Source organism: Danio rerio, chromosome 7 (genome assembly GCF_049306965.1).
Source record: "Danio rerio strain Tuebingen ecotype United States chromosome 7, GRCz12tu, whole genome shotgun sequence".
In the NCBI taxonomy this organism is placed as follows: Eukaryota; Metazoa; Chordata; class Actinopteri; order Cypriniformes; family Danionidae; genus Danio; species Danio rerio.
This window is the reverse complement of record NC_133182.1, coordinates 34,480,066-34,500,152: the sequence shown is the minus strand read 5'-3', so window position 1 is coordinate 34,500,152 and position 20,087 is coordinate 34,480,066. Positions and strand designations below refer to the sequence as shown.

The window sequence follows — 20,087 nt, the reverse complement described above, 5'->3', positions numbered from 1 at the left end:
ATTGTATTATTTTTGAAAAGGTATTGAGGAGAATTAATATGTGTATATGTATGTAATTTTTAAAGTTTTTTTGTGTGATGTGAATATAAAACAATCTATTGACAAACAAAATGGAAAACAAAAGAATGTCTGATGCAAATACTTTAGAGCTGGGTTTAAATTATAGGTGTCTTGCTTTGAATGTAGAATGAATCCACAATACTGAAGCACAAGTCATGATTTTCCACTTAATTTTCAGAAACATTAAAGTGTAAACCGTTGATGAGATAAATGTTGCAGGTCTAAAAAAACTAGAAATAAGGATGCTGCAATTTGAGGCCAAAATGACTGATGTAAGAACTGAAATAATATGATTGAGAAAGCAAGATTCTTCCTCCAGACTGGGTATCGATACAAATGTCCCTGTTCAGTTAAATTCTGCTTAGGCATGGAACGATAACCGTTTTCATGGTATACTGCGATTTGAAAAAGTCAAGGTTTTAAAAACGGCTAAATTTTCTTCTATACCATTCCTAAGATACAAGTAAGATTTTTTTATAAAGTCAATGGTTCATTTGAATTATTTAGCCTGACATGTTTACTGTTCTAAAATATTTTAAATATTTCTCAAAATAAAATATATTGTTTTCAAAGGGGAAAAAAGTTTAAGTTTTTTACCCAGACATTTAAAAGAACATATTTTAGAGCAGTAATCACTATTCCAGGAAACCATGATATTTTTATCCAAGGTTATCATACCGTTAGAATCTTATACCGGCCATCCCTAATTCTGATTTACAAGCACTTATATTGATTGCATGAACTTTTGATTCGACACTTGATGTTTTTTTTCTATCCAGTAAATATAGATTTAATACAAATGTTACTTAGATCTGTATATTAAACTGTTCTTTTTTTTTCATTTCAAATGCATCGGTGTAGTCAGAATTTGGAGTACACTATATGAAATACGAAAATAGTTTTTGCTCTTGCGTGTTAATTTTTGTTAATTAATACAGTTATGTCAGTATTTTATATTATGTGTGTTGGATGATTGTATGTTGTGTAACAGTCACAGTGATTTGTCATTAGAACGAAAAATAATTATAATCTATGTTTAATTTAGCCACGGACTTTCTATATTCTAATTTCAGCATCCAAAACACAGCTTGTGATATGAGCAAAAGTCATCCATCTGTGTAAATAGCTATATAAAACAAATATTCTGGGGAATAGAAATGAAAAACAAGTATATTTGAGTCATCTGAAACATGCTGTAGCTTTCATTCGAGACTCTCATAATGCATTTGACATTGAGCCTACAAAACGTGCCAAATTTAGATCGATGCTGTACGAGAGAGACGTGTCTGTTTTTATACATCTCATTTCCCCACGCACAACTAGTTTCAGGTTCACTTGAAGTAAATTTAGGCTTAACGTTTATACTGAATGCCACTAGATTTTCTTTGTGTTTTATACTTATGCTTTTCATTTATTTTGTATGTTTTCTATTGTGAATGCATTTAAATTTTAATTCTTGAGGGAAACATTAATTATTTTAGAAACATGTTTCCCTCAATTTAAAATTTAAATGTACTAATGAATAAATGAAGTGTTTGTTTTATTTAGACTACTTATTGCTAGGGCTAAACTTGATCTGCGGACGTTTTTTGCTATTTCTGCTGAGAATTTTGCTAAAAATCTGAGGATTTCTGTGGATATATTTTGGGAGTATCATAACTAAAACCTTAATATGTGAAATAAAAAATAAACTTTTTAACTTTTATTTAATGTTTAAAATGCAAATCCAATTACATTTATTTTATTTGGTAAACAAAGCAAGTCTTTCATATAATATATCTACTAAAACACAGAAAATATTACTTTACAAACTGTATTGTACATAAATCAGATGAACATTTTCATATTAGTCAATAATTTTACTTAAATTAATAAAAAAACTGAATAAATATAGATTTACACACATTTATTCAAGTAAATAAACAGAATTAATGATGGGCTAAAAATCTGTGGATTTATGCGCGCGCAGATTCCGTGTGGGGCTACTTATTGCCTATTTTGCATTTTAATTTACAAATGTGACTCCTTCTGTTCTGAACTTGTCTGTTTTGTTTAGTTTTTTTCCATCTCAACTGTGCGACTTATGTTCCACAAAGTGCACTTTTTACTCAGCTAGTCTAGTTGTTGATCATCAGGTGTGTGTGTGTACAGGGGACTCTCTGGGCTGTGACAGTGAAGAGGGCCCTTCAGCAGCGATGGCAGAAGTGAAACAGGAGATTCTCAGTCAAACGGACTTGTACAACACATCGCACGATGACCTGAACGACTCCATGCTCATGGAATCCAACGACATCAAGATGTTCTTCCGAGAGGACAAAGCTGCGCCAGGTGAGACTGAACAACTAGACCCATGGCTTAGATAATGTTCTTTCCATTATCTGCATCATTTTACAGTATAGTCAGCGTATAATTCAGAGTTGAACTTTACCTATTGCATAAGGTGCAACACGTGACTTTACTCAAGTATGAACATGCATGTCATTATGAGTGTGTGTGTGTATACTGTAAATGTGTGGATGAACAGGTCTAACTGGTTAAAGGTATAGTTTACCCTCAAAATGGAAATTTACTCACTGTGAAGTTGTTGAAGGTTTTGTGAAGTGCTTTGAAATGTGCATTTTTTATTTAATGTTTGATGTAATCTCAGCTGAAAAATGAAGAGAGGGTGGGACATAGAGTAGCTTCTCCCCTTTTAAAAAAACACCCAATAGCATTTGGTTTTTATCACAGCTCGTCCAGTGAGAATGGTTTAGCTTAAGCGCATCAAATGAAAAGCAAATGAGAACCCTCTTGAGGGGGGCGGGACATGTCAGATACTAAAGAGCATTTGATTGGTCAAGATTTCATGAGAAACTAAAGTATGAGGTCACGTGGAAAAAATTGTTGATACATTAAGGTGGCAAACTGCAAACTTTGGATGTTTATATCAGTTTTAGCTCTTACGTCATCTCCATGGCCATCATCTTTATGTCTGCGCGGACAACAACGATGTTATCATCCACTGTTTCTAGTTTTGGATTTTCCTCTTGTCTGCCATTACACTCTCTTCTTTACTAACGGCAGTACCCTATAAAATTATATTTTTGCCTTACTCCGCTTTCCTGAGCTGTTTTCCTTTGCCCTTTTTGCTTTTTTCCCCATCCATTATTAAATTCGATAAAGAAATAAGTTTCAATATTATTAACACTGGAATTAAACTCCAGAGTTAATGCTCTTCAGTAAGAAAGTAACTTGTTTATATCAGTTTTATATTTTCTAAATACCAGATTTGTTACTGTTTTGGATCATGTTAGCTAATAGATTTGCTTAAGACTAAAAGACTGAAACTAACATATAAAAATCTTTATTTAAATTTCATGGGACCTTTCAAAAAAGATGATGTCAGTGATAACATTTTGAAGAATGCTGGTTTATGGGACTTCTATGGTAGGATAAAAACTACTCTGGAAGTATATGGGGTTCTATCAACCAGCATTTTTCAAAATGTCTTATGTTGTTTAACAGAAAAAATAAACTCAAATAGCTTTTAAACAAGTGAAGGGTGAGTAAATGATGACAATTTTCTATTGAATTTTTGATGCCCATGGTTCCCACACTTCTTGAAAGTACTAGAAAATACTTGAATTGAAGACAAATGAATTCAAGGCCTGGAAAGTACTTCTAAACAAACAAAGGTCCTTGAAAAGTGCTTGAATATAAAGATTTTGGTGTTATTTCTACAGTGATTTTACTGTGCTGCTTTCAAAAACGGAATGAAAAAAACTAAGACATTCTTAATTTTAAAATCTTACATTTAAATCTTATGCAAGAACGATGACAAATAATGAACCTTTAATTACTATTTTAGAAATCACATTTCAATATTACCAGACTTGAATTCAATTAATTGTATTAAGTTTTTTGAACATGACTGCTAAAAACGGTCTACATTTATGAAAATTACACATTCAATGTAAAAATTAAGTGTTAGTGAAATTTGAAGTAAAGGGCAGCATAGTGGCGCTGTGGGTATCACGATTGCCTCACAACAAGAATGTCGCTGGTTCGAGCCTCGGCTAGGGCAGTTGACATTTCTGTGTGGAGTTTGCATGCTCTCCCCTTGTTCCCCAGGTGTTCTGGTTTCCCCCACAGTCCAAATACATGCGGTATAGGTGAATTGAATAAGCAAAATTGGCCGTAGCGTATATGTGTGAATGTAAAAGTCTATGGGTGTTTCCCCTTGTTCGGTTGCAGCTGAAAGGGCATCCGTTGTGTAAAACGTGCTGGATAAGTTGGTGGTTCATTCGGCTGTGGCAACCCCTTATTGATAAAGGTACTTAGCCAGGGGTGGGCAAACTCAGTCCTGGAGTGCCGGTGTCTTGCACAGTTTAGCTCCAACTCTAATCAAACACACCTGGTTATAGGTTTTTAGTGATCTTGAAGACACTGATTGGCATGTTCAGGTGTTTCTGGTTAGAGTTGGAGCTAAATTATGCAGGACACCGGCCCTCCAGGACCGAGTTTGCCCACCCCTGGGTGATATATGAATGAACGAAAGAATGAATGAATGAATGAACGAATAAATTAATGAATGACTGAGATGTAAGGTACTGGAAGACTTTCATGTTGCTATACAGTATATGATGGGGGTGTGAATTACAGAGGTGCTGGATTTAAAAATATTAGTGATTCAAAAAGTCCTTGAATTTGGTGTTCTTGAAAGAGTGGGAACCCTGGATGTCAACTATTCCTTTAAAACTGAATTTCATTTTTTGAGTGAACTATCCCTTTTAGTAAATACAATTGCAGTGTTTTTGGTGCATGATTTTACATATTTTTGCTTTGTAGTTATGTTTGTCTGTCTGTCCTGTGTTTTTATACAGAGGGTCAGCCAGTGAAGAGAAAGAAAGGTCCTGCACCTAAAATGCTGGGGAATGAGGTGTGTAGTGTATGTGGAGACAAAGCATCTGGCTTTCATTACAATGTGCTGAGCTGTGAGGGCTGTAAAGGTTTCTTCAGACGCAGCGTGATCAAGGGAGCGCAGTACTCCTGCAAGAACTCTGGCCGCTGCGAGATGGACATGTACATGCGCCGCAAGTGTCAGCAGTGCCGCCTGCGCAAGTGCAGGGAGGCAGGCATGTTGGAGCAATGTGAGTCACACTCTCCTCAAGCATCAGAGCCCATTTACAACACTGTCGGGGTTTTTGGAAGTCACTTTATGTTCACCAAGACTGTGTTTACTTGATCAAAACACAGTAAAGTGCTAACATAGTAAAAAAAAAAAAAAAAAAAAAAAAAAAAATATATATATATATATATATATATATATATATATATATATATATATATATATATATTTAGATTAAAAAAACATTTATAATCGCACCAAAAAAAGTTATTATTATGAATTTTGTTTTTGGTCAAAATAAATATTCAGGTGCACAGCATTATTTTAAAATAATTAACTAAAAAGAAAATCCTGAAGCTACATTTATTTTTCTTATTTGTAATAAACAAAACATTAACAGGTTAAAAAAAGACATAAAACACTTAAACCTATTTAATTTCAGCTGGTTACCAGGAAAGTAATTCTCCGTTTAACCTAAACAGGAGAAAAAACTGAAACACAAGTCTAGTGTAGGCATATTTATTTCTATATATAAGACAAAACCACAACACAACACTTTAAACTTTAAAAAGATAAATTTCTAAAAAGAAATATTTGAACAAAAGTAAATAAAAGCAGAGAATATGAAAGTGTAAAAACATGAATACAATTAAAACTGCATTTATAGGTACAAAAGATAATGAATCTTTCTTTTCCTAACAAATTGTTAATTACTGCAGTCTATTAAAAAAATTATATATATATATATATATATATATATATATATATATATATATATATATATATATATATATATATATATATATATATATATATATATATATATATATATATATATTAGTTATAGTCAAAATTATTTTAATGATTTTTTTCTTTTAAATATTTCCCAAATGACGATTAACAGTAAATTTTCACAATATGTCAGATAATATTTTTTTTATTTTAGAGAAAGTCTTATTTGTTTTATTTTGGCTAGAATAAAAGCAGTTTTAATAAAAAATAAAAAAAAAACATTTTAAGGTCAAAACTATTAGCCCCTTTTAAGCAATTTTCTTTTAAGCAATTTAACCTGCCTAGTTAACTTAATTAACCTAGTTAAGCCTTTAAATGTCACTTTAAGCTGTATAGAAGTCTTGAAAAATATCTAGTAAAATATTATTTACTGTCGTTATGGCAAAGATAAAATAAATCCGCTATTAGAAATGAGTTATTAAAACTATTATGTTTAGAAATGTGTTGAAAAAATCTGCTCTCCTTTAAACAGAAATTCGGGAAGAAAATAAACCTGGGGCTAATCATTCAAAGTGGTTTCATTAATTCTGACTTCAACTATATATATTACAATTAGATTTTTTAAGATTTCAGTATTATTTAACACATCTTGTAAATAAAAGATTTTTTGAAACCTTGCGTAATGGTATAATTAATAAAATCTCAAAAAGGGATCTTTCTCATTGTAGTGTTTTTATCTGAACTATAAACCTTTAACGAGGTACTGTGATAATTTGACTTTGAAAAAAAATTGAAATAAGGGCTTAAAAAAACACATTTCTTTTTCATGTCTCACTATCTCCATCTTCAAATCTCTTATCTTTTCTGATATGATCACATATCACTATCTTGTATTTTGCTTCTTTTAGTAACAGCTTTATCTCACTGTTTTATAGGTGTGCTGTCAGAAGAGCAGATTCGACTAAAGAAGATGAAGAAACAGGAAGAAGAGACAGCTCGTACCTCTACAGTGGCGACACCGAGCCCTGCACCTGAGATGCCTCCGCTGGCTCCTGAACAGCAGGAGATGATCGAAAAGTTGGTGGCCATGCAGAAACAGTGCAACAAACGCTCTTTCATTGATCGGCCCAAAGTCACTGTAAGTGCATTCATTTGTGCTTCAAATTTCCAAACCGACTAAAATAATTTAACTATAATCTGACTGTAAATGTGCAACTGAAAAAATGTGACTGTAGCTTGACATTATTTGTACACCCCATATTGATTACAATTGCATTCTTCCCTTGCTTATGAAGACATTAAACGGTTATTTTTTAATCATTTCATTTTTTCCATGTCATTATAAATCCATGAGTCGATCTTACCTTAATTAAACTCTTCTTGGAGTCACAGTCATTTAATTGTAGGGTTTTATTTATAGTGATTGATTAAAGCATATTAAATATGGTTAAAGTCTTTGTGAATCAACCGTTGCTGAGACGTTTATGTTGCATGTTAACAATGAGTGCTAGCAAAATAAACATTGTAAAATTTGATTTCACACTGACTTTAATGGCTGTCATTCCAGCACTTTAAAATAACTGAAGGTTATTCATTTAAATGTTTTGGGTTATCCTTTTAATCCTCTGAATATTTAACAAAACAGTATGCCAAGTGGAGCAATTTTCTCCAATCCTCTGATGCATTGTTTCTAAAAATTTACATGAAGACGTGTTGTTTTTTCAGCCATGGCCACAGAGTCAGGACCCACAAAACCGAGAGGTTCGACAGCAGCGCTTTGCTCATTTCACAGAGCTGGCCATCATGTCAGTACAGGAGATTGTAGATTTTGCTAAACAGCTGCCCGGCTTCCTGGAGCTCACCCGAGAAGACCAGATCGCCCTACTCAAGACCTCAACCATAGAGGTTAGACCCGACTGACCCATAACACACATTGTTTTCTGTCAGTTCTGTTGCTGTTGTGGTGCACACAGATGGAGCACTGTTGTTTGGCAGCCAGATTTCGACTGTTATTTCATAACAGGAAGTACTTCAGAAAAAAAATTGCCATCTGGTGACGAATGTCATTTCTCATGAAAAACCAAGCAGAGCCTGTACTGCTTGTTTTACAAACCTGTTCGACTTTTGTCTTGCAGATCATGCTGCTAGAGACTTCCAGACGTTATAACCCAGCGATTGACAGCATCACCTTTCTTAAAGACTTCACTTACAATAAAGAAGATTTTGCGAAAGCAGGTACTGTATGAATGATGTAGTTCAGTCATGACACTTTAGATCAATGGTCTCAAACTCAATTCCTGGAGGGCCGCAGCTCTGCATAGTTTAGCTCCAACCACGTCCAACTCACACCTGCTTAATAGTCTTTTGTAGTCTTGAACACCTTGATTAGTTGGATCAGCTGTGTTTGATTAGGGTTGGAGTAAAACTGTGTAGAGCTGCGGCCCTCCAGGAATCGAGCTTGAGACTTATGCTCAAGATGGTGCAGCTTAATATGTGTATGCAGTGTTTCGTCTAGGATTTTTTCCAGTTGTGACGGCAGTCCTTTTTTTACACAGATCTACCAAATACCTGTGGCGTTATTTCAATGACAAATGTCGTGAGCGCAGTATTAGATGTCGAGATCGCATTTATGTATTAACCTACATGTACGAGCATGTGAATCTCTGCTTGCGCGCTGATTTTCTTTGCTCGTGCACAAAACTTCTTGCAAACGCTGCTGAGTGCGATTTGGTGTATTTATGTAACAAGTACGTCTCCAGCATTTATTAGATTTGCTAGGAATGGTTATAAATGTCTCTAATAGACCCAGAGAGTAGCATTAATGCTTCCTGAAGTAAAGTGAAATAGCTATACGTTGTGTTTGCTGGCCTCACGCATCACTCACCTGTCAGTCAGCACGTCACCTTAAAGGGTTAAACAAATAATGCACAGCACCTACTACGGTTACAGAAAAGTTTGCGCTGTTATAATTCACTTACCCTTTAATACGTTTTGGTGCGATTATCACCCGCTATTAAAAAAAAAAATGTTTTGAATCAGAAGCTGGAATGTAGCTGTGGCGGGATGAATTTTGTCGTCGCGCCCCGCCATGAGAGAAGGAATGTAGCGGAAACCATGGTATGCATGAAAACCTTCCACCTCCCCAGCTTCACCTGCCAAGATCTGTGACAAAGTTCGTCTATGTGTGTGAAGCGGACAAATGTGCATCTATATATACATATCTTTGCTTGCTGCTGCAAATGAATACAGAAATGTGTAGTTATTTGCAGCAGTAAGAAAAGATATGTATATATATAGATGCCACATTTGTCCACTTCAAACAAGAAGGGTGCATCTCAATCAGCACTCTTGTTCAGTGGTCAGTGCACTGATCAGGTCGCCACCATTTTAACTGTTGTCTCGATGGCCAAATTCTTGTTCACACCATGAAAAGTCCTGCAATGCACCGTGATAATCAAGGGGCTTTGATTTGCACTATTCGGCCTTAATGGCATTCTTCCAACATAATGACAAATGAGAAATGCCATTTTTTTTTTTCTAAAAAAGAATTTGTCATTTATTTATTTTTAACATGAACAAACAAGGCTAGATAGGTTAGGAAAAACATAGCAAACATTCATAGCTGTTTAATGGTTGAAATATTGCTATTATATGAAAGAGTTGCTGTTAATTAGGGTGACATGGTGGCGCAGTGGGTAGCACAATCGCCTCACAGCTAGAAGGTCGCTGGTTCGAGCCCTGGCTGGGTCAGTTGGCATTTCTACATGGAGTTTGCATGTTCTCCTTGTGTTGCCGTGGGTTTCCTCTGGGTGCTCCGGTTTTCCCCACAGTTTAAAGACATGCATTATAGGTGAATTTAATAAACTAAATAGGTTGTAGTAAGTGTGTATGGATGTTTTCCAGTACTGGGTTGCAGCATAGAAGGCATCTGCTGTGTAAAACATATGCTGGATAAGCTGGCGGTTCATTCCACTGTGTCGACCCCTGATTAATAAAGGGTCTGAGCCGAAGGAAAATTTATGAACAGTTATAAGCTATATTAAAAAATTTCAAGGCTAAATACAATTTATATATAAAAATGATTAGTTCTGCTGTCCATTTAGATGATGTACAATGAGGATGTCCTCATGTCACACTCAGTGTGTCCCAATGTATAGTGACCCAAGCTCACTGCACTTACCAGTGCGCAGATTTTTGCACACGGCCTACTTATAAATGACCTTGGGAGCAAGAGTGCTAACTGAGATGCAGCCGGACTCATACGCCCTCTTAGAATATTCAATGTGTAGTCACTCACAGTAAAGATCAACAGGTTTTACATAATGCTACAAAATTGTGTGACCTGGTTGAAAACACTTGCATAACCTTTTACATTTGAGAATCTGAAAATGTACTCACTCCTGTCTCTCATGTGGCTTCAACCCTTTAAGTTTTTCTGAACTTCTTGACATTGGAAAAAGCAAATGACATCCATTTAGTTATTAGTATCTTGCTTGTTATTTTAAATGATAAATAAAATATAATTGGATTAAATAAAAACACTATATAAAAAGCAACTATATTTTAGCTGTTAAAAACATTTCCTTATAACCTGAAATGAGATCTTCCATAACTGTGGTTTTATTTGTGTGGTTTTATTTGAGAGCTGTTTTTGTTGTTTGTGTACCGAAATGATCTCTGTCCTGTCTGGTTTGTCCGCAGGGCTGCAGTTAGAGTTCATCAACCCCATCTTTGAGTTTTCAAAAGGCATGAATGACCTCCATCTGGACGAGGCAGAGTATGCTTTGCTCATCGCTATCAACATCTTCTCAGCAGGTCAGTTTGACACGCAAACACCAATGTTATATTGTTTGTCTTCTGGTAAGTCCGAACAGCCATTTAAAGGCACAGATCACACAAAATTGAAAATTAATTTTAAACCATTATGAATTTCTCTCTACTAATATTGTTTATATAAATTCTGACTTTAAGCTTTTGTTAAAATGTGAATAAAAGCTGAGAAGTATTTTTTCTTGTACTTTGTCTTAGTATCTTTTATGAGAAACCTGTTCCATTTCTGATTAAATAAATAAATAAATACTTGCTGGTTAAATAAAAGTAACTTTAAGTCAAAGGTTTGAATGATTTCGGGTTTGACTGCATAAATAGTGGTAGTATGTTAATAGGACCAGTGTATATTAAGCTGTTTGTATCTTTTTACATCCTGTAGGTGGCACTAATAATTTCACTATTGCACTATTCATTCATTTGTTCATTTTTTTGTTGGCTTAGTCCCTTTATTAATCCGAAGTCGCCACAGCGGAATGAATCGCCAACTTATACCGCATGTTTTTACGCAGCAGATGCCCTTCTAGCGGCAACCCATCTCTGGGAAACATACACACACACACACACACGCACACACACGCATTCACTACTGACATTTTAGCCTACCCAATTCACCTGTAACCATTGCACTAGCAACATATAATTAAATACAAAAACATATATTACAAGCAGTGTCGTTTAATAGTGTTTATACACTCACTGGCTACTTAATTAGTTACACCTTACTAGTACCAGGTTGGACCCCCTTTTGCCTTCAGAACAGCGTGACAGATTCATCAAGGTGCTGGAAATGTTCCTCGGAGATTTTAGTCCATATTGACATGATGGCATCACGCATTTGCTGCAGATTTGTCGGATTCACGTCCATGATGTGAATCTCCTGTTTCACCACATCCCAAAAGTGCTCTATTGAATTGAGATCAGGTGAGTGTGGAGGCCATTTGTGTACAGTGAACTCATTGTCATGTTCAAGAAACCACCGTGTGATGATTCACCCTTAATGACATGGCACGTTATTCTGCTAGAAGTAGCCATCAGAAGATGGGTACACTGTGGTCATAAAGGGGTGGACATGGCCCAAAGTGTGCCAAGAAAAGATCCCCCACACCATTACACCACCACCAGCAGCCTGAACCATTGATACAAGGCATGATGGATACATGCTTTCATGTAGTTGATGCCAAATTCTGACCCTACCATCTGAATGTTGCAGCGGAAATCGAGACTCATCCGACCAGGAAACGTTTTTCCAATTTTCGATTGTCCATTTTTGGTGAACCTGTGTGAATTGTAGCCTCAGTTTTAGTGTTCTTGGCTGACAGGAGTGGCACTTGGTGTGGTCTTCTGCTGCTGTAGCCCATCTGCCTCAAGGTTAAACATGTTGTGCGTTCAGAGATGCTCTTCTGCATACCTCAGTTGTAACGAGTGCTTATTTGAGTTACTGTTGACTTTCTATCAGCTGGAACCAGTCTGGCCATTCTCCTCTGACCTCTGGCATCGACAAGGCATTTACACCCAAAGAAGTGCCGCTCACTGGATATTTTTTCTTTTTCCGACCATTCTCTATAAACCCTAGAGATGCTTGTACGTGAAAATCCCAGTACATCAACAGTTTCTGAAATACTCATGCCACGTTCAAAGTCACTTAAATCACCTTTCTTCCTCATTCTGATGCTCGGTTTGAACTGCAGCAGATTGTCTTGACCATGTCTGCATGCCTAAATGCATTGAGTAGCTGTTATGTCATGAAATGATTAGAAATTTGTGTTAACAAGCAGTTGTACTTAATAAAGTGGCCAGTGAGTGTACATTACTATTAGAGTGATAATATACATTTTACATAAGCTTTATTTTGAAGCTTTTTTTAATTTTATACATTTTTTAGAGTGGCCTGATTTATTTATTTTTTTAAGACTGTTGGAGAAAACAGCCATTGACTTGCATAGTATCTTTTGTTCTTTTGTATGGAAGTTAACGGCTTTTTTCCCATAAAGTCTTCATTATATCTTCCTTTGAAAAGAAGAAAGAAACTCAAACTGATTAGGAAACAAAGGGAGAGAGTAAATTATGTAACTATTTAAATTTTGGTCTCTTTAATTGGCCATATTTCTCTTTTAAAACATAAACCCTATTTTCATGGGTGAAAGAATTTTTGGAGAAATAGTAGTGCAGTGGGTTTTTAATGAGAACAAAACCTCCCAGTATAGAATTGTATTTGCATCCAATATGTTTCTAACAGTTAGGCCTTTGTTTTGTGTCCCAAACAATATGATGCATTGTTGAATAAAGTTTTTTGAATAAAGACAAACATTAGCAACCTTATGAGGCGGAATCCATTTTTAATTACCCATTAGATTTGAGTATATTCCAGTTAGAGATAGGCATCTGGTGTGCTGTTAGTTTATTTTTGAGTTTGCTAATGAGCCATGCTACATCACTTCCCAAAGCACTTCCTCACAAAACTAATGAAATGCAGAATCATTCATTTGCCTCAATCACGCTTTCTATTCTTGTCTCTTGTGTGTTTGTGTGTTGGGGGAGGCAGACCGACCAAACGTGCAGGATCACGAGTTAGTGGAAAGACTACAGCAGCCATATGTGGACGCCCTCCACTCCTACATCAGAATAAAACGACCCAATGTGAGTATGGTTTATGCTGAAAACTGTTGTGCTGCGTAATTTAAGCTCCCCTGTTTATTTTTTCCCTAATTTCTGTTTAAAGGAGAGAAGTTTTTTTCAACACGTTTCTAAACGTGGTTTAACTAGGTTAATTAGGTTAACTAGGCAGGTTAGGGTAATTAGGCAAGTTGTTGTATAATGATGGTTTGTTCTGTAGACTGTCGAAAAATATTTGTCTAAAGGGGCTAATAATTTTGACCTCAAAGTGGTGTTTTAAAAATAAAAACTGCTTTTATTCTAGTCAATATAAAACAAATAAGATTTTCTCCAGAAGAAGAAATATTATCAAACATACTGTGAACTTCCTTGCTCTATCAAACATCATTTGGGCAATATTTCAAAAAGAAAAAAAATCCAAAGTGGGGCTAATATTTTGACTTCAACTGTATATATATATTTGTAACATAAATGTCTGTAATTTGCAATTGAATGCATTTTGATGATTTTTTTACTCTTAATATTCTCTTTTTTATACTTCTACTAATACATAGTAGTAATCTTTAATAGGACAAGTGTATATATAGCTGCTTGTGTCCTTTTACGTCCTGTAGGTGGCACTGATGATTTCACCATTGCACAAGTAATATAATAATACTATTATTATAAGCAGCCTTTATTTAAAAGTGATTACATATTACTTTTATAGCATTTAAAAATATTTTGTATACAAAGGCTTGTATTAAAAGTTTTTTCAAGTTTAAAAAATTTGTAATGTGTTAGTCATCTGTCTGTCTGTCTGTCTGCCTGTCTGTTACCTACTTACTTACTTGCTTACTTACTAACTAGTATATATGTGTGTGTATACTGTGTATATATATATATTAGGGCTACACAATATATCGTTTTAGCATCGATATCACAATGTGTGTATCCGCAATCGTCACATCACAGAATTATGATATTGTAGTTTAACAGGAACTACAGTTCAAACTATACATGATTTGTTGAGTCATTGCAAATTTTAACCATAAATTGATCAATTAGTTTATCATCTGCATGTGTTTTCATGGCATGTGACTGTGTGAGCCTTTCAAGCCACTTTAAATAATTCAGGCACAAGAACTTATGTTTGCAACTTTAAGAAAGATTCATTTTATTTATGTTCATACATGTTCATACATACATTCATTTATGAAGCTACACCATACAGTGTTCTTTTTTACTGTGATTATTCAGTTTGTGCTGGAATACTGCTTGTGATGAGTTTATTATATTTCATGCAGATGCACTCTTATGAAAACATCTCATTTAATCAAATTTTATGCATTCTTTCCAAATAGAGCTATTATTTTCATCTGCTGAAATTATACTCCATAATCGCAATATGTATCGCAAAAAAATCAGATACCGCATTGTATGTTTTTTTCCAATATTGTGCAGCCCTATGTATAAAGTACATCTGGAAAGTATTCATAGCGCTTCACTTTTTCCACATTTATCTATTTTACAGCCTTATTCCAAATTGGATTAAATGAATTTATTTCCTCAACATTCTACACACAATACCCCATAATGACAATGTAAAAAAAGATTGTTTGAAATTGTTGAAAATTTATTGAAAATAGAAAACCTGAAAAATGTACTTTCGTATTCACGAAAAATGTACATCAGTATTCACAGCCTTTGCTCAATACTTTGTTGATGCATCTTTGGCAGCAATTACAGCCTCAAGTCTTTTTGAATATCATGCCACAGGGAATGCACTGGGAATGTTACTCTCCGGATACACTATATTTATAAACATTTTCTCAAATATATGCATGCAATATGCACAGCACTCGCATATATTATATCAAAACAAACTTTTATTTTGAATTCAATTACCCAGCTGTAATATATAAATATATATATGTATATGTATATATATATATATATATATATATATATATATATATATATATATATATATATATATATATATATATATATATATATATATAATTCTCTTTTTTAAACTAAAACAATAAAATGACTAGAAATAAAATAATTTATTTCAGTTCATTGTACATCCAATCATTATTATTATTTTGTTTATTTTTTATTTTTTTTGGTGTTTACTATGCATTCTAATCACCCTCTACTATATGATCCTCCCTAGGATCATCTGATGTTTCCTCGGATGCTGATGAAGCTGGTCAGCCTACGCACTTTGAGCAGCGTCCACTCAGAGCAAGTGTTTGCTCTGCGCCTCCAAGACAAAAAACTTCCACCTCTACTTTCTGAAATTTGGGATGTTCACGAATGAGCGGGCGATCCGCCAGGACTGAATGAGCCAGTGTCAGGGAAACGTGGGTGGACAAGGGTTCCTCTACCGACAGAGCACAGGGTCACAATGTCCTTCCACTGTCATGAGAAGCCTGCTTTTACCATTCTCTTCCTTGACCTCTAGATTTTTTACCCAGTGGTCAGTGAGAGCTGCTTCCTTTGAACGTGCTATTGATAGACTGTATAGCCAGAAGTAGCTCAGGGACCGATCAGAGCAGGTAATGGTTACTCGACCATCGTCCGAGCTTTGGGGATTTGAATGGGATTGGATTCAGAGACTTGCTTGCTATGATGAGCGACCACGAACGTGTGGTCACTTTTTTATTTTTTAAGTTGTTTATATCTAATGTTTCAGCACCAAAAGCATCAAGCAGGTTTTGGCGAAGGTTTCAACCATCTGTTTCATAGACGAGGTTGTCTTGAAGGTTTTTCATTACAGAAATGTAGTTTATTTACAGTGTTTTATGATTCCACTTTGGCTGATTGGTTCGAAATGGCTGGCAGACATCTAATATTTTAAATATGCATAGATCACGCACAGAATTGAGGAACATTGTCTTCTCTTAGTACAGGCTATAATTCACATATTTTTCCTATGTGACGTTTGACATGCATTTAGTCTTGTAAGTAATGTTAAAATGCAATCTCCTTTTAACACCCAGGTTTTTTTTTTTTTTGGACAAAAACAAAGTCAATCAGCGCTTAACTAGTGCAAGCCATCGTGATTCAGAGCCCATGTTACACTGATCAATCGTATCAAAGCTTTCACAAGGAATTCTGTTTTCTGCTGGTTGGAAAAAAGGAACTGAGAAGCCAAATGGCCAATTTTAAAAGAATAAATATATTCTGAATCAGTAAGAGTCACTGGAGCCGTTGAAAGCATGTTTTATCAAAACAACAACAACAATAATTGCTGCTACTTTACTCTCACTTAATCCATTCAAGATGTAAGTGACTTTGTCTTTCAGAAGAACGCTAAAGATGAATTAATTTAGAAAGGATGGTGCTTGGTGATGAATAAAATGCAAGTCAGCTGCTACTGATTCACTTCGAGAGTCATTAAAACATATATAGGCAAAACAAAATGAATGTCCTTGATGATATGAAGCAAAATGGTGCATGAAAGTTTATATTATTTATGACATTATTACCTTTAATCCAAAGCTTTAGAAAATGGTCCTGAGCACATTCAGACTAAGCTTTCTGTTGCCTAATGAGGTAGATTAAATGTTGGGAATCTGTGAAAAGTCGATCTTCTTGACTGCAATCACACAAACGAACATAATCTTGCTTTGTTATATAGACTTCAGGATCCAGGATAAGCACAAGTGCTATTAAGATTAACAATATAGCTGTATGCTTCTTTTTTTGAACTTTTGAAGTGCCATTAGCATTGACTTGTTTTTTTTAAAAATATAAATACAAAAGTTTCAGCAAAAGAATTCAGTGTTTTACTTATGGAAAAACAGTCATCTACATCTTGAATGGCCTTGGTAAACTTAGTAGTTTTCAGTTTTGGGTAGAATATTCCTGTAGCATGAATCAGTGTGCTGCTTGACTCACAGCGACTACTGAGATGCATAGATAGCTAGATAGCCTTGCGTGAAGCATTCTGAAGACATAATGCAGACCATAATTATTCCTTTAACATTACATTATAATGTTTGGTTACTTCCGTCTGTAAGCTAACATGCTGTACTTTGTTTTTTTTTTTATTCACTTCTAATTAATGGAGGCCTGGTTTAATAATGTTTGAATATGCATTCATCAAAACTCAGATCGTTATTAACCGTGCCACTTATGCCCCACAATGTAACTCAAGTGAAAATTAGTGGATGATATTGTCATAAAAAATAACATGGGTATTTAATGTTGTATTTCATCACCTTGTTGTATTTTTTGTTTCAAAATGTTATAATTAGTTCTATATACACCTATTCAATGAGGTGAGTTTAGTCATTTTTATTACTATTTTTTTTATTTACTCTTGCTAATTAATTTAATTGACATCTTTAATATTTCTTAGTTGATTTGCAATTATATAGCATAATATGTGTTAACTATTTTGTTTGTACCTCACTTTAACTGTATAATGTGATTCACAAAGTCTGAATGCACTCAGAACAAAACCTGTCCCATTCTCCTCAAGATATTGATCTTAAACTGAACTGTATCACAGGATTAGCTCTGAAATAAGGGACTAGGCAAATGAGAGCAATTTGTAACGTCTTACTCTGTAACAATGCAAATATCCAGTGTGAGCATGCACAATTCAGGTTTTACTGATCTTAAAAACCACTTAAGAGACGACAAGGGTTGTTGTGAATCAATGCATCATGCAAACTAACATTGTAAAAGAAATGACCTGCAAGCATAATTTCTGCGATTGACTAATACAGTTTGTTTGCCCTGACTGTGCAGATTGAGAATATGTTTGCTGACATGTGTGTTTGTGTGTGTGTGTGAGTATGTTTGAGAATATGTTTGATGAAGTCATATGGCCGTTTGTATGTTTTTTTTTTCTTCCTACCGTTCTTGTCTGGCTGTCAGCTAGTTAAATTGCTAATGCAGATTGTTTTCCTCAAGCTCATTTTTTATGAGAAGTTCTAACCTTTCACAAGGGCTTGACAGTTCAAGTGTATAACTGCAGGTGTCTTTTGCCTTCTGTTCGTTCAGATTTCAGGACTATCCCGGGCGCACTGAACAGCCAAACCCTGACAGTTAATATGCTGAATCTTGGTTAATAACAGTCCACTGAAATACATAACCTCCCTGATCTTTCAGTTGAACTGATATTGGAAATGTGATGAGGCATATTTGATTTCTGATCGTCAATAACGAGCGTTAACTCATGCTGCTGTAAGCTTTATTTTCTCCAAACTGAAATGATGGAATGGTCTCCTAGCAGAATGCTGCTACATGAGGCAGAGTGTAATGCAAAGTTGATTGTAGATCTAATTTATTTTTCACCCTCAGCCCAGTGGACCTCATTACTCTGATTAACGTCTGTCTTCAGTAGAGAGAGTCACATCACAGAGGGTGACAACATAGAAATGCAACCTTATGTTTTAACGCCTTACGTCTTGGATGTAAACTGCTTTATATGTGTAAATTAAAAGTAGACTAAATTTATTGTTCTGTGAGAGTATATATTTATCTGATAAAAAATGCTGAAAACTTAGATGACTCGAAGCCTATTCTTTATACAGAAATACATTTACCTAAAACAGGGATCCTCCGTATTGTTTCTGTCTTTTTATTATTATTCTGCTGTTTTTTAATAGATCAGGGTTGGTTGACCCTGGAAATAAATACTGAATCTGAGCTCACAACGTTGGTGTCAGTAATTTGTCTATTAGCATGAGTTATGAAAGCATCTCTCGGCATCCTATTTTAAGGAAATATGAGCTTCCGACGGAAGCAGTGTTGTGTTTGTTTACTCAATCAAACCCACCCTCCCTGAGCAATATGCAAATAACCAGCCGCCTACGTCATTGGACATCAGTTTGTGCCTCAGAAATGAACCTTTCGTCTTACCTTTCGAAGATATCTGCTCTTTAGGGCGGTTTTACTTTTACACTCGTTGGTTCTAATTTGTCATTGTTAATCAAACAGGTAAACGACAGGAAAAGCCACTTCTCATTTATAAATGTGTGTGAACGTGAAAGTGTGTCCCCTCTGAAAGAATGAATGGTTCAGTCCAGCCTCCGGCTGTATGCGGAACTCACGCTCGGTACAGTAGTTGATGGGGAAATTCGATTCTTTTTCAGGGAATCGGTTCTCTTGAACAGTTCGTTTCAATGAATTGGGTAGCTTTTTATTTTTTGTCTGAATTCATGTAATTTATTCCGACAATGCAATCAGACAATAGTGTTTTTTATTATAGAACAAAGGATCCGACACTTTAAAGTCAAACTATTTTAGGATGTTTGCTTATTTTATTGTAAAGTACGTGCACCATATAGAACAGAACTTACAATAAGGGAAATAATAAATCTGCTGGGAAAAATGAAAATAATTTCTTTACATCATCATGCTGTCTATGACAATCTGGCTTTTTCTTGTATTTTTTTTCAGTAAAACATGACTTGGGAACTGCATTTTGATTTGTACTATATTTGGACTATATGTGAATGGTTTACGTCATAATTACATTACAATGCATTGTGTTCTTGTGAAAATACCATATCCCAGCAAAAAACAAGTTATGTTCATTTAACTTTGCTTCCATTCATTCATTCATACTAATTTGGGATCGCCACCGTGGAATGAACTCCCAACTTATCCAGCACATGTTTTACACACCAGATGCTCTTCCAGCTGCAACCCATCACCAGGAAACATCCATACACACTCATTCACACTCATACACTACGGACAATTTAGCTTACCCAATTCACCTGTACATCTTTGCACT

The 20,087-nt window shown here is 35.0% G+C and overlaps 1 protein-coding gene across 3 annotated transcripts in view; it reads left to right on the top strand.

Moving 5' to 3' along the window:
• nr1h3 (nuclear receptor subfamily 1, group H, member 3) overlaps positions 1–19,002 on the top strand; it is a 32,893-nt gene extending 13,891 nt beyond the window's left edge. Inside the window, exons 3-10 of one of the 3 annotated variants that reach the window (XM_068222291.2) lie at positions 2,212–2,388; positions 4,923–5,189; positions 6,835–7,037; positions 7,625–7,804; positions 8,035–8,134; positions 10,601–10,714; positions 13,272–13,366; positions 15,504–19,002. In XM_068222291.2, the coding sequence (XP_068078392.1) occupies positions 2,212–2,388; positions 4,923–5,189; positions 6,835–7,037; positions 7,625–7,804; positions 8,035–8,134; positions 10,601–10,714; positions 13,272–13,366; positions 15,504–15,650 (1,283 nt within the window). In that variant the 3' untranslated portion in view covers positions 15,651–19,002. 3 annotated transcript variants of the gene reach the window in all.
• The last annotated feature ends 1,085 nt before the right edge of the window (positions 19,003–20,087 follow it).